Source organism: Lampetra planeri, chromosome 40 (assembly GCF_965212315.1).
Source record: "Lampetra planeri chromosome 40, kcLamPlan1.2.h2, whole genome shotgun sequence".
Taxonomy (NCBI): Eukaryota; Metazoa; Chordata; class Hyperoartia; order Petromyzontiformes; family Petromyzontidae; genus Lampetra; species Lampetra planeri.
In genome coordinates, this window is record NC_136146.1 from 9,869,185 (window position 1) to 9,883,566 (window position 14,382).

At 59.2% G+C, this 14,382-nt stretch overlaps 1 protein-coding gene across 1 annotated transcript in view; it reads left to right on the top strand.

Moving 5' to 3' along the window:
* The window catches only part of LOC144731862 (voltage-dependent calcium channel subunit alpha-2/delta-2-like), a 159,639-nt gene extending 149,421 nt beyond the window's left edge, over nt 1–10,218 (top strand). The window contains exons 36-38 of the mRNA XM_078613161.1: nt 2,633–2,742; nt 3,018–3,100; nt 8,463–10,218. Coding sequence (XP_078469287.1) covers nt 2,633–2,742; nt 3,018–3,100; nt 8,463–8,609 — 340 coding nt within the window. The 3' untranslated portion in view covers nt 8,610–10,218. The remainder of the gene's footprint in view (nt 1–2,632; nt 2,743–3,017; nt 3,101–8,462) is intronic.
* The last annotated feature ends 4,164 nt before the right edge of the window (nt 10,219–14,382 follow it).

Genomic DNA, 14,382 nt, shown 5'->3' on the forward strand with positions numbered 1-14,382 from the left:
ACGACAGAGGAGGAGGCGGCTGTCGATGAATTCAATCAGGCGGACCGCACGTGGCTCTCACGTGGGTCTCCTGTGGTTCTAACATGAGCCGCACGTGGCTCTCACTAAGGTCTCGCGTGGGTCTAGTGTGGGTCACACAGATGTGAGCAAAAGGGTCGGCGTGCTCCGTGCCCTCGTCTTCTCGATGACAACAAGGCTCAAGGCAACTGCTTCCAGAGAGTTCCTGCCACACTGAGACGTTGCTTCTTGTGCGTGAAACAATATTGTGTACCCCATAGGGCTCTATATGCGTCTATGGGTCTCTACATTAATCTATCGGTCTACAGATGTCTCAGGATCTCCATGGATGGCGAGAGATCTATATATGTTTATGAGTCTCTATGTAAGGTTGTCGGTCTTATATGCACCTCTGGGTCTGTAGATGTTACTGGATCTTTGTGGGAGTCTAAGGGTCTTTGTGTGAGTCTAGGGGTCTCTGTGTAGACTCATGCTTCGTGGGCATAAACTCAGCACCATGCAAACCGCACAATCTCACACTCACTCGTTCGCCCACCACGAAATGGCATCATCTTCAGCGTTGATACTCAGCTGACGATGCGCCCCCCCCCCATTGAGTGCCCGCTTGTGCCCGCTTGTGCCCATGTGTGGCCCGCGTATGCCCGTCCGCTTGTGTCCATGTGTGCTTGCGTGTGCCCGCGTGTGTCCGCGTGTGTCCATGTGTACCTGCGTGTGTCCGCGTATGTCGGCGTGTGTCCGCGTGTGTCCATGTGTGCTTGCGTGTGCCCGCGTGTGTCCGCGTGTGTCCGCGTGTGTCCATGTGTGTCCGCGTGTGTCCATGTGTGCCCGCGTGTGTCCGCGTGTGTCCATGTGTGTCCATGTGTGCCCGCGTGTGTCCATGTGTGCCCGCGTGTGTCCGCGTGTGTCCGCGTGTGTCTGCGTGTGCCCGCGTGTGTCCGCGTGTGTCCGCGTGTGTCCGCGTGTGTCCGCGTGTGTCCGCGTGTGTCCGCGTGTGCCCACGTGTGTCCGCGTGTGTCCATGTGTGCTTGCGTGTGTCCGCGTGTACCTGCGTGTGTCCGCGTGTGTCCATGTGTGCCCGCGTGTGCCCGCGTGTGTCCGCGTGTGTCCGCGTGTGTCCGCGTGTGCCCACGTGTGTCCGCGTGTGTCCATGTGTGCTTGCGTGTGTCCGCGTGTACCTGCGTGTGTCCGCGTGTGTTCATCTGTGGTGTGCCCGCGTGTGTCCGCGTGTGCCTGCGTGTGTCCGCGTGTGTCCGCGTGTGTCCGCGTGTGCCCGCGTGTGCCCGCGTGTGTCCGCGTGTGCCCGCGTGTGCCCGCGTGTGCCCGCGTGTGTCCGCGTGTGTCCATGTGTGCTTGCGTGTGTCCGCGTGTACCTGCGTGTGTCCGCGTGTGTTCATGTGTGGTGTGCCCGCGTGTGTCCGCGTGTGCCTGCGTGTGTCCGCGTGTGTCCGCGTGTGTCCGCGTGTGTCCGCGTGTGCCCGCGTGTGCCCGCGTGTGTCCGCGTGTGCCCGCGTGTGCCCGCGTGTGCCCGCGTGTGTCCGCGTGTGCCCGCGTGTGTCCGCGTGTGTCCGCGTGTGCCCGAGTGTGCCCGCGTGTGCCCGCGTGTGCCCGCGTGTGCCCGCGTGTGTCCGCGTGTGCCCGCGTGTGTCCGCGTGTGCCCGCGTGTGCCCGCGTGTGTCCGCGTGTGCCCGCGTGTGTCCGCGTGTGCCCGCGTGTGTCCGCGTGTGCCCGCGTGTGTCCGCGTGTGCTTGCGTGTGTCCGTGTGTGTCCATGTGTGCTTGCGTGTGCCCGCGTGTGTCCATGTGTGTCCGTGTGTGTCCGCGTGTGTCCATGTGTGCTTGCGTGTGTCTATGTGTGTCCACGTGTGTCCGCGTGTGTCCATGTGTGCCTGCGTGTGTCCGCGTGTGTCCGCGTGTGTCCATGTGTGTCTGCGTGTGTCCGCGTGTGCCCGCGTGTGTCCATGTGTGCCTGCGTGTGTCCGCGTGTGTCCATGTGTGTCCATGTGTGTCCGCGTGTGTCCGTGTGTGTCCGCGTGTGCCTGCGTGTATCCGCGTGTGTCCATGTGTGCCCGCGTGTACCTGCGTGTGTCCGCGTGTGTCCATGTGTGTCCGCGTGTGTCCGCGTGTGTCCGCGTGTGTCCATGTGTGTCCGCGTGTGTCCGTGTGTGTCCGCGTGTGCCTGCGTGTATCCGCGTGTGTCCATGTGTGCCCGCGTGTACCCGCGTGTGTCCGCGTGTGTCCATGTGTGTCCGCGTGTGTCCGTGTGTGTCCGCGTGTGCCTGCGTGTATCCGCGTGTGTCCATGTGTGCCCGCGTGTACCTGCGTGTGTCCGCGTGTGTCCATGTGTGTCCGCGTGTGTCCGCGTGTGTCCGCGTGTGTCCGCGTGTGTCCATGTGTGTCCATGTGTGCCTGCGTGTGCCCGCGTGTGTCCGCGTGTGTCCATGTTTGTCCGCGTGTGTCCACGTGTGTCCGAGTGTGCCCACGTGTGTCCGCGTGTACCTGCGTGTTTCTGCGTGTGTCCGCATGTGTCCGCGTGTGTCCATGTGTGCCCGCGTGTACCTGCGTGTGTCCATGTGTACCTGCGTGTGTCCGTGTGTGCTTGCGTGTGTCCCCCGCAGGCTCTTCCACGCCGAGAAGCTTCCCGGCTCCAACCTGGTGTTCGTCGTAGCGGAGAACATTCTGTGCTCCCACTGCCACATCACCGTCCTGACGCAGGCGGACCGCGAGTGTATCCTTCCAGTGACACCCCCCCACCCCCCTGCCCCCCCTCCGCCCTTCGCCCAACCGCACCCAGAGTGTAGCGGCGAGTGTTAACCCGGTTACCGCCGCGCCGAGTGTTAACCCGGTTATCAGGAGGGTTTGGAACACCGCCGAGCATCAGTAGGACGATGGGGTGAGGTGGGGGTGTGGAACTACTGCTGCTGTTAGTGGGGGCACAATGTCCCCACCCCCAACCCCCACCCCCCCTGCTACGATCGCTCGCTCCTTGACGCGTGGGCCCAGCGGAGGGGCACGACTCGTGCGCGATGGTGAGGACCCCGCGCGTGCGACGCGGCCCCGAGAGCTGCTTCGACTACAACACCACGGTAACGGAACATACTTCACCACTTTGTGCAGGGGTGGCACATTTGCCGCCTGTCGTCGCAGAGCTCAACGGCGGTTGGAGCTGAGCGGCCGCCCTGGTTAATGCTGGGCTCGCCGCCGACGCTGGGGGCCTGCGTGTGTGACTCCGTGTAGAGTTGAGGGCAAATTTGAAAGCCGCTCGATGCGTTCCTCACTCATAACGCCGCGCGTGTGTGTGGGAGAGGAGCAGTGGCACAGTGGTTAACGCGCTGCAGACCCGGCGACCCGGGTTCGATTGCCGCTCACGGCCAACACCGGTGGCGGTTATCTGAACCGGTCCTAGAACTCGCCTGGGTCGGCCCAGCCTCAAATGAGTACCTGGGGCGATGTGTAAACATCGCGACTCAGGCCGAGTGTGGTGCTGGTCACCCCACCCCCTCGTGTGCCGTGCCGGCCTTCATAGGTGCTCGCTTAATACCACTTGTCCCAACAGTCTGTGAAGGCTATATGGGGATATTTGTCTTCTGTGGCCTTAAAAGGAAGCATTGACGACAGGCCACGTTGTGGGCAAATGGCGCTTCTTCTTCATAGCACGTGCTGTTACGGGCACCGTGAATGAACAATTTGGCCACATGGTCACGTGGCCTGACCCAAAAATCCGACTCAATCACGAACCGAATGACACAACGTAGGCGTCTCCTCTTGGCCTCCCACGTGCACACAAATACCAACACGCAGAAGCGCCGCGTGCAGCCCGCTTGCTGCGCCGCGCCCGCCGCTCTGCGGGGCACACCCCGCAGGCAGCGGCCCCTCGGTGGATCTCGGTGGAGTTTCGGCGAATCTCTATGTGGTCCGCTAACCCCCCTCCCCCCGCCCGGGTTCCATGTGATAACACGGGGCGAACAGGGTCACGTGCGAAGGCGGGGTCACCTGCGTGGGCGGGGTCACGTGCGTAGGCGTGGTCACGTGCGTAGGCGGGGTCACGTGCGTGGGCGGGGTCACGTGCGTGGGCGGGGTCACGTGCGTGGGCGGGGCCACGTGCGTAGGCGGGGTCACGCCAGGGACGGGATGATCGTCGCCCTCGGGCCCAACGTAAATGTCTCATGACCCACCGGAAGAGGCGAGCGGTCCTTATCGCCCCGGCATTCACAGTGTGATACGAAGAGAGAGACGAAGCAAAAACAATCATATTTATTCACTCATAAAAATAAAAATTATTCCATTGTATCCTCCAAGGAGCCAGGGGACACCTTGGGCGTGGCTGTCGGATGTCGTGGAGCGGTGGCGCAGCGGTTAGCACGACACCGTGCTACGAACCCGGCGACCCGAGTTCGATTCCCGCTCACGGCCAACGCCAGTGACGATTTTCTGAACCGGTCATGGGCTTTCCCTAGGTCGACTCAGCATCAAACGAGTACCTGGTGTGGTGTGTTAACATCACCACCGGAGAGACAAAGGCGGCCGGGCGTGGTGTTGGTCACCCACCCCCTTGTGTGCCGTGCCCGCCTTCGTACTCGCTAACACCACTTGCCCCAACAGTCTGTTCAGGTTATATAGGGGAATCGTTGTCTTTGGTGTGGTCGTGTCCAGCACCAGATCTGGACACGGTCCCGCCACCATCGTCGGTAATCTCCTCCGACAGCCCAGGCTGCCGCATTGGCTCGGTCACGTAGCGCCACGTGCCCAGCAACCGCGTGCCCCAGCCACCGCATGCCCCAGCCACCGCGTGCCCAGTCACCGCATGCCTCAACCACCGCGTGCCCCAGCCACTACATGACCCAGTCACCGCATGCCCAGCCACCGCATGCCCAACCACTGCATTCCCAGCCACCGCGTGCCCCAGCCACCGCATACCCTAGCCACCGCATGCCCCAACCACCGCGTGCCCCAGTCACCACGTGCCCCAGCCACCGCGTGCCCCAACCACCGCGTGCCCCAGCCACCGCGTGCCCCAGTCACCGCATGCCCAGCCACCGCGTGCCCCAGCCACCGCGTGCCCCAGCCACCGCATGCCCCAGCCACCGCGTGCCCCAGTCACCGCATGCCCAGCCACCGCGTGCCCCAGCCACCGCGTGCCCCAGCCACCGCATGCCCAACCACCGCATGACCCAGTCACCGCATGCCCAGCCACCGCGTGCCCCAGCCACCGCGTGCCCAGCCACCGCATGCCCAGACACCGCATGCCCAGCCACCGCATGCCCAGCCACCGCATGCCCAGCCACCGCGTGCCCCAACCACCGCGTGCCCCAGCCACCGCATGCCCCAACCACCGCATGCCCAGCCACCGCATGCCCAGCCACCGCATGCCCAACCACCGCATGCCCAGCCACCGCATGCCCAGCCACCGCATGCCTAGCCACCGCATGCCCAACCACCGCATGCCCAACCACCGCATGACCCAGTCACCGCATGCCCCAACCACCGCATGCCCAGCCACCCCATGCCCCAACCACCGCATGCCCAGCCACCGCATGCCCCAACCACCGCATGCCCAGCCACCGCATGCCCAGCCACCGCATGCCCAACCACTGCATGCCCAGCCACCGCATGCCTAGCCACCACATGCCCAACCACCGCATGCCCAACCACCGCATGACCCAGTCACCGCATGCCCCAACCACCGCATGCCCAGCCACCGCATGCCCCAACCACCGCATGCCCAGCCACTGCATGCCCAGCCACCGCATGCCCAGCCACCGCATGCCCAGCCACCGCATGCCCCAGCCACCGCGTGCCCCAACTACCGTATGCCCGCCCAGCCACCGCATGCCCAGCCACCGCATGACCCAGTCACCGCATGCCCGGCCACCGCATGCCCGGCCACCGCATGCCCGGCTGCTTCTCTTTGGCAGGATGGAGGGGGCTAGATGGGCTCGGCACGGGCTAGACCGCTAGAAGATGGGGGACTGAAGCGATACAGGGGGACGTGGAGTGGATTGGCAACGGCTCGTACCAATGGAGGAGCGACGCTCACAGCAACGAGCGGAGCGCGGGGCAGATAAAACGCAGCGAGTTGGCACAGTGGGGAGCGCTGCTGGTGCATCTGCCAGCCATGTCATTCGGTCAAATGCGGCACCTTCTGGGTTCTGTCCCGTGCCCTCCCGCATGCGGAGAGCCTTCATCACTTGACGCGTCGGGCTCAAGGTGCACCTAGCCTGGCACGAGCGCCGCGGGTGCCGTCACCGCCGCTTTGTGGCAAACACCCTGATGTCAATACAAATAATAATGAAACCCATTTACATTTCCAAGACGCAATTCACGTCCGCACCGCCGCAGCGCTCCCCACAAACGCGTGCCCCCCCCCTCCCCCCGGAGCTGCCGGCCCCACGCCCGCTGCTCGTGCCGCTGCTTCAGAGCCCACCCCCCATCCTTGACGGGGATCGCGACGACGCTGCCCCCCGGGCTTTGCCGACGGCGGCGGGCGGTTTTAAAGAGGAGGAGGCAGAGGGGGAGGAGGAGGGGGAGGAGGGGGCTTCCCCCATCGCGGCGGGGGAGGGGGACTTCAGTCCGGAGCTTGTGCGTGTTAAATCCCCGGCAGCGATTGGTGGCGTGGGCTGCCCGCTGTTGCCTGGAGGTGCAGGAGGGGGCGGAGGGTGTGAAGGAGGGGGCGGAGGGTGTGAAGGAGGGGGCGGAGGGGTCGGAGGAGGGGGGGGGGGTGAGGAGGAGGGGGGAGGAGGAGGGGGGGAGAATTACGAGGGGGAGGAGGTGGGGGAAGTGGAGGAGGCGTGAGGGAGGAGGAGGACGGAGAGGGATGGTGAAGTGGAGGTGGAGGGGTGGGGAAAGTAGGAGGAGGAGGGGAAAGAGGAGGTGGTTGGGGACATGGATGGGGAGGAGGAGGGGGTGGGGGAGTAAGAGGTGGAGGGGGAAGTGAGGGAGGAGGAGGGGGAGGAGGAGATGGGGAAGTGGAGGAAGAGGTGGAGGTGAGGGAGGAAGGGGAGCGGGTAGGAGGGGGAGGAGGGGGATGGTGCTGTGGTTGTTAATTCCCCAGAGTGGAGGCAGCGAGCGAGGCGCTCTTTATTTATTTATTTATCTCTTCGCGTGAACCTCGCCCCGCCCCTCGGCGTGATCCACGGCAAAGCCGAGCTCGGCCTCTGCTTCGTCCGGTGGCGCTTGGCTATTGAGTTGTGCAGTCACCGATCACCGGGCCCAGACCGTCAACTCGCGACACTTGAGAAGCCGCTTTAATGGCAGCTCTACGTGAGTCTATGGGTCTCCATGTGAGTCTATGGGTCTCAATGTGAGTATGTGGGTCTCTATGTATAGCAAGGCCGTAGCCATGGAGTAAACATTGGGGGGGACCAAACCAGAAAAATATCTACATTTGAAAACTAATTTCCTGCCTAAAATATTAAAAAAATTCACGAGCACATGGGATGGTGTATTGTATTACAGTAATGTCTAATGGTGTATTGTATTACAGTAATGTCTAATGGTGTATTGTATTGCATTGCTCTGTTTTTACTTTTTTACAATTTCTTGTTTCATTTTATGTAATGGCAGAGATTAGGGATTAATAAAGAACAACCATAACCACAATCATATAAACATAATTCTATGCATTGATTTATATGAAGACAAGTTCAGATATTGTGGCCAAGGTTTAGCAAATTGTTCTTTTTATTTACTTAGCATAGCATTTTTTTTTTCATACAAATATATTGGGGGGGACATTTAGAGCATATTTTAATATTGGGGGGTCACCACCATATGTCCCACCCAATATATACTATAATTACGGCCTTGATGTATAGAGTCTGTGGGTGTTTACGCACGTCTGTGGATCCCTGTGTGCGTCTATGGGTGTGTACGTGAGTATACGGGTCTCTATGTGAGTCTTTGGATGTCTATGTGAGACTATGGGTCTCTATGAGTCTGTGGGTGTCTGTGAGTCTAGGGGTCTCTATGTGAGTCTCTGAGTCTCTGTGTGAGTCTGTGGGTCTGTGAGTCTGTAGGTGTCTATGTGAGTCTACGGGTCTCTATGTGAGTCTCTGTGTGAGTCTGTGGGTCTCTGTGAGTCTGTGGGTGTCTATGTGAGTCTACGGGTCTCTATGTGAGTATCTGTGTGAGTCTGTGGGTCTCTGTGAGTCTGGTGTACTCACTGTGGCTGTGCAGCTGGAACCCAGAGTCGCATCAGCAGCGTCCTCTGACCTCTGAGCCACCTGGCCTCTGCCTCTTCCCCCTCCTCCCCCTCTTCAACCTCCTCTCCCTCCTCCACCTCCTCCCCCTCTTCAAATTCCTCCCCCTCCTCCACCTCTTCCACCTCCTCCTACACCTCCTCCACTTCCTCAACCTCCTCCACTTCCTCAACCTCCTCCCCCCTCCTCTACCTCCACCTCCTCGACCGCCTCTACCTCCTCCACCTCGATTCCTTTCCCCGTCCGACAGGAGGACTCGTCGCAGTGCGGCAAGGCCTCTTCGCTGGGGCCGTCCGTGCTGGCCGTCGTGGGCCTGCAGGTGCTGGGCCTGTGGCTCCTGCCGCTGCTCCTCCTGCCGCTGGCGTCGCCGGCTCCTTCCGAGCCTCACCCCTCCTGAGGGTCGCCTCTCCACCGCCGCGGAGCCATTCGGGGAGCCACCACAGCCGAGCCACGGACAGGCTTTTCATGCCATTGTATGCTCACAGTGTTATCATCATCGTCGTCGTCGTTATTTGTATTGTTCGGAGGAGAAGTTTACTGGCGTGGTCTCATGGGACGCAGCGCTGCTGTGGAAGCTCCATTTGGGGGTGGTGGGGTCACCACCAAGCCCCCCTTCTGGGAACGCGTCACTGAGAATGCGGGGGGGTGGTGGGATCCGTGTCTCCACCACCACCACCGACAACGCCGCCGCCACCCCCGCCCCAAGCCCCGCCGGCGTTGGAGGCACGAGTCAGGGGCAGGCGCAGACTTCGCGAGGCACTGTCGCTCACGGCCAGAGGGAGAGGGGATCGAACTCCTCGTGGCGAACTGTCTGTCGGGGATTTGTGGTGGTCAGGGCCCTCCAGAACACCCCGACCCCACCAGGACCCAGCCGCCGTGTTTTTCGTCACCTGGGAACTTTGCGATCGAGCGCGGGGAGGTAGGGGCGACGCACCCCATCTGACCTCTGACCCCTCATCCTGCTGCTGATGCCGCCTTCTTAAGGAAGCCACCACCACCTTCCACCGCTACCACCACCACTGCCACCGCTACCACCATCGCCGCCACCGTCCCCACGGTCGCTCCTCCGACCTCGCGAATCGGAGGCCATTGAGAACCATCAGCTGACAGCAACCTTTATTTCTTTCTGCCCGTTTCCTCTCGCCCGGAGGGGATTTCTCGATCTTCGCGGGAACTCTGCTGTCGTGAAAATGGTTCGGTTCGTTCTTGTCGCTTTGTTGGTCAGTCGATTGGTCAGTCGATTGGTCAGTCACTCGCTGAGTCGGCTTGCGAGGTGAATCTACGAGCGCGCGTCGGTGCGCTGCACGGTGGCGCGGTGTTCATTGTGCGTGCATGTGCGCGTGGGAGTGAGCGTGCATGTGTGTGTAATGCGGTTAGCGCGCTGCGCTACGAACCCGGCGATCCGAGTTCGATTTCCGCTCACGGCCAACAGCGGTGACGATTATCAGAGCCGGTCCTGGGCCTCCCCTGGGTCAAATCAGCCTCAAATGAGTACCTGTTGGGATGTGTAACTAGAGATACAAAGGCGGCCGGACGTGGTGCTGCCCAGCCCACACCACTCGTGTGCCGTGCCGGCCTTCATAGGTGCCCGCTAACAGCACTTGCCCCAACAGTCTTGCAGTCTTGTCAGCCTATATAGGGGGCATCTTTGTGTTTGTGAGCACGTGGTGACGAATCACGCGCGCAAACATAAACAAATTATCTACAGGGTGATTGGGCGGTGTTTTTGTTTTGCCACGGAGCGTGCGGCGGAGTCGGCCGCAACGGGAGACCGCTCCTAAGACTTGCGGACGACTCGGCGGGCGAGCCGCGTCTCCCTCTCGTAGCAACGGAGGAGGAGGCTCCATTGCAAGCGGTTATCCAGGTTTAGGGGTGGCTCCAATATGGGGTGGGGGGGGGGGATACGACCCCCGTCCACTTTAGAACCCGACGATCGGTGTCGTGTTGATGTCCATCGGGACGAACCCGCGATGGGCTTCGTGTTGGTAGAATGCCGCGGGGGGGGGGGGGGGGTGATTGCGGTGAGAGGGGAGGGCACTGAGAGTGAAGGGACGCTCCCTCCTCCTCCTCTGCCGCTGTCCATCCTTAGACGGTGGGGGTGGGGGCAGGTTCACTCACCCTGCCCCCCTGTCCGCGATGAAACTGCTTCATTTACCGAGCATGAGAAAGATCTCATTCGGAGCAGTGGCGGGGGGGGGAGGTTTTAATAACCCCCCCCACACGTCCCCCCCCCCCCAACGTGGCCACGTGCGTGAGGACGGCCCGGGTGCACGGCGGCCCGCCCACCTGCACCGTCTTTTGTGAGCGACCGGGGGAGGCCTTTGATCATGGGAAGCTCATTCTAACCTCTCATAAAGAGAGAGTGGGGGGGGGCGGGAGTTGGGGGGGGGGGGGGTTCGGACCCCGCGTCTGTGAGATCTCTCTTTTTGATTCCATCTCCTCCTTTATTCCACACCGGAGGGAGCGAGCGAGCAGGCGGGCGGTAATGATTGGAGGAGCTCGCGTCGGCAACAAGCGGCTGATGAAAGCATTGTGGATGGCCGCGTGAGAGCGGGCGGAGGTGGTGAGCGATTCTGCCACGCGTGATTCTCCACGTTTGGTTCCCTTTGAACTTATCGAATATCCAGCGACGCAACAACGCTCCGGAGTGGGTGGGGGTGGGAGGGTGGGGGGGAGTGGTGGCGAAGCGTTGAACGCGCCGCACTGCGAGCCCGGCGGCGACCTGAGTTCGATTACCCGGCCCACGGCTAACATCAGTGGCGAGGAGTGTGGAACAACAAGCCGTGGCACTGTACTACCATTCCCCCACTTATCCACTCAACCATCCACAAAGACAAAGATCCCCGTGTAGCCTTAACATACTGTTGGGGCAGTGCTGTTAGTGAGCACCTATGAAGGCCGGCACGGCACACGAGGGAGTCGGTGGCTCAACACCACGCCCGGCCGCCTTTGTTTCCCGAGTGGCGATGTTTACACACCGCACCAGGTACTCATTTGAGGCTAAGTCCACCTAGAAAAGGCCCAGAACCAGTTGAGATATTCATCATTGGTGTTGGCCTTGAGCGGGGATCGAACTTGGGTCGTCAGGTGTGTAGCGCAGCACGCTATCCACAACACTACCGCTCCCCGTTGACCATTTAACCATTTATCCACCCACTCACTCGGCCATTCACCCACTCGCTCAACTATTAAGCCGCCTAACTACTCACCCATGCAGCACACCGCAGGTCACAACAGCTCACCCACTCGACCATTCAACCACCCACTCGACCATTCAACCACCCACTCGATCATCCACTCACTCACCCACCCATCCACACACCCGCTCACCGTCCTGGTGGTCCACCTCAATGCCTCTCTGCTTATTCACTCGCACTGCTCCACTCTGGAATTCCCTCTCCCATCATCATCGTTGTCTCGTCTGCCAAGTTCCTCGAACCGCGCTCAATTACAGACACCCGCCCTCATGGAGGAAGGGGACCAATTTAAGTGACCAATTGCTTAATGTCCGGGTCACCAAGCCGGGAAATATTTAAACGACCCGGCACACCACATTCAGTATACACATCTCGCTGTATCTGTGGCGACTGCCAATTCACGTGCCACATGCTCCTGTTGACCAACGACCAAGATAAAAACACAATATCCCACTGGGGGCATTCCATCCCCTTGCACCGACTCCAGAAGTAGTTCTGTGACAACATCTTCCAGAGCCACCGTCTGCCGCATGGGGATGCACCGCATGCCGGGAGCGTTTCCGAGTGACGGAAATCTCCTGCGGCGTGAAGGCACGATGGCCAGAGCACAAGCGTGGTTTAGATCGGAGCGCACATTTTTCTAGCACAATGCAGACCGACTTCGGACAACGGGGACGGTCTTCTCGGATTCAAAGAGTCTTTGAGATTTTCGTATTTTTAAACGACAATTTCTGATTATCGCTTCGGATTTTACAGATCGCCGCACGACGGAATTAAGGCGCCCTTGTCGCTATCGATTGTGACGTGTCTCGACGCAACGTGACGTCGGCTCTGAGGGTGGGTGGGCCAATGCGACGTCACTTCCTGGGCCGTCCACGTCCGGCGCGGGCTCGTATAGTGACGTCACGTAATTCGGGAAACGATCGAAAGACGGGAAGGGAACATTGGGACCGTCCGGAATGATTTATCTTGTGTGTGTGTGTGAACGTTGGACTTCTTTGGCGCACCGTACGTAGCCATCCGTGCTATTGTGAATCCAATTTTCCAATGTTTTGGGGTTTTTGGGGGGAATTTGTTTGAGAATCTGGAAAAATAGGAGCACATCCAGACTTTTTACTTATTTCTATAAAAGCTGCTGTTGTTGTTGTCGTTCACCATTCTTGTTATCGTTTGTCGTTGCGTTCTTCCCCGTGCTGTGACGGAAATTTGGGCGAAGATGTTGGGAGTCTGTAAAAATAAATAATGGAGAATAAATATTTAACAATCAAACGAAAAAGAAGAGCAACGTTGTTTTGGAGTGTTTGAGGTTTTATTTAACCGCGTCGTCACGGGGAGTGTTTGGTAACCTTTTTCCATTGCCAAACAGTCGACATTGATGCTCGACGACTACGAAGTTTCGCGGCGTCTCGCATCCATGCGGCCAAAGCCTCGCCGACTCGTTCAGGAGGGGGGTCACACCAACATCAGCGCTCGCCCACTGATGCCAGCCGTGAGGGGGTGAGAGAAATGCTCTGCCGGTTGGTGGGCAACTGTCAGCGCATCTTCCGGTTGTACAGAAAGCACACGACAACAGAACCCCCAATTAACGTGCACAGGGGGCACGCGCGTGGGAACACGGGGGGTGGGGGAGGGAGGTGCACGCGCGTGGGGACACGGGGGGGGGGGCGGGCAATGGGCACAGGTGACCCCCCTGACCTCACCTTTGGCCACCTTCATCGGTGAGTGGACAAAAACTCAACGTTATGCCGTGTCAACAACAACAACAATAAGGCCGTGTCTGTGGACCTTAATTATATTTACATATAATTGGCGACGTTCCGGGCAATGGTCCTTTTTCATTGCATAAAGGGGCCATTTCCCTGAATGTCTCCGCACGTGAAGATGGGCAATTGCCCGAAACGTCGCCTATTATATTGTCTTCCCTTTGTAAGGCCGCACGTGCGATGATGTTGCTGTTGGCACTGAACGCGTTGGGATTGTTGGCTGTGCTTGTCAAAGCTGTACATTTGATCGACTCAACTTTTGCTAGTTTACTAGGTAAGGCCCCACTGAGCTGCGTAGCTCTTGTCCGGAAGCGACGCTGGATATCACAAATGGTAGCTCACCAAAGTGGCTTCTATTGTCACGCAGACATTAATGTTGCAGCCAAATACTCTTGAACGCGTGAAGCGGATTCTAAATGTGGAGGGAAAACCCGGAGGGCGCAGACAAAAATCCGCGCGACCACGGGGAGAAAGAGACACGCAAACTCCACATTTACAGGAGGTGTCGGGGTCGGTATCGAACCCACGACCTCCTGTATACCAGGCGAGGTAGTTAACATCTCACCACGGGGAGAGAGAGATCAAGAGAAAGAGACCTCAAACTCCAAATATACAGCATGTATCAGGGTCGGGATCGAATCCACAATCTCCTGTATACCAGGCGAGGAAGTTAACATCTCCCAGCCTCCCAGCTGCCGTGGTGCCCCGTGGTTGTTCATTTACACTCCCCACGCAGCAGCGGCGGCGTAGGCCTCACCAACACGATTTGTAAAATCGGCAAATGGCAACATTGTCTGGAAATGTATTTAATTTGTTTAATTATTGAACTAACTGCAATTAAAAATAATCTCGAGGAAGCGGAACTTATAATAATAATGATGTTATTATTTAAACTAAAAAAAAGTAATGATATGAACATAATCCTTTCCATTCTGTTTTGGATTCATCAAAACCGTTGCCAATTCCGCAAGAACCAATTAGGGTTTATTGTAATAATAATAATTATAATAATTCTTATAATCCCGCTTCCCCCCCACCTCCTCGCTGGCGCAGAAGTTAAAGGTGAAGCTCAAAGTTATTTTGCAGGAATGATCATGAGTTTTCGGGGGAGGAGGGGGTGAAACAATTCGGGGGAGGTGGGAGGGGGGATCCTTACGCAACCGGTTGAATGGAGAGGGGGGGGGGGTGGAGGGGGGGCAGTCGGTGGACC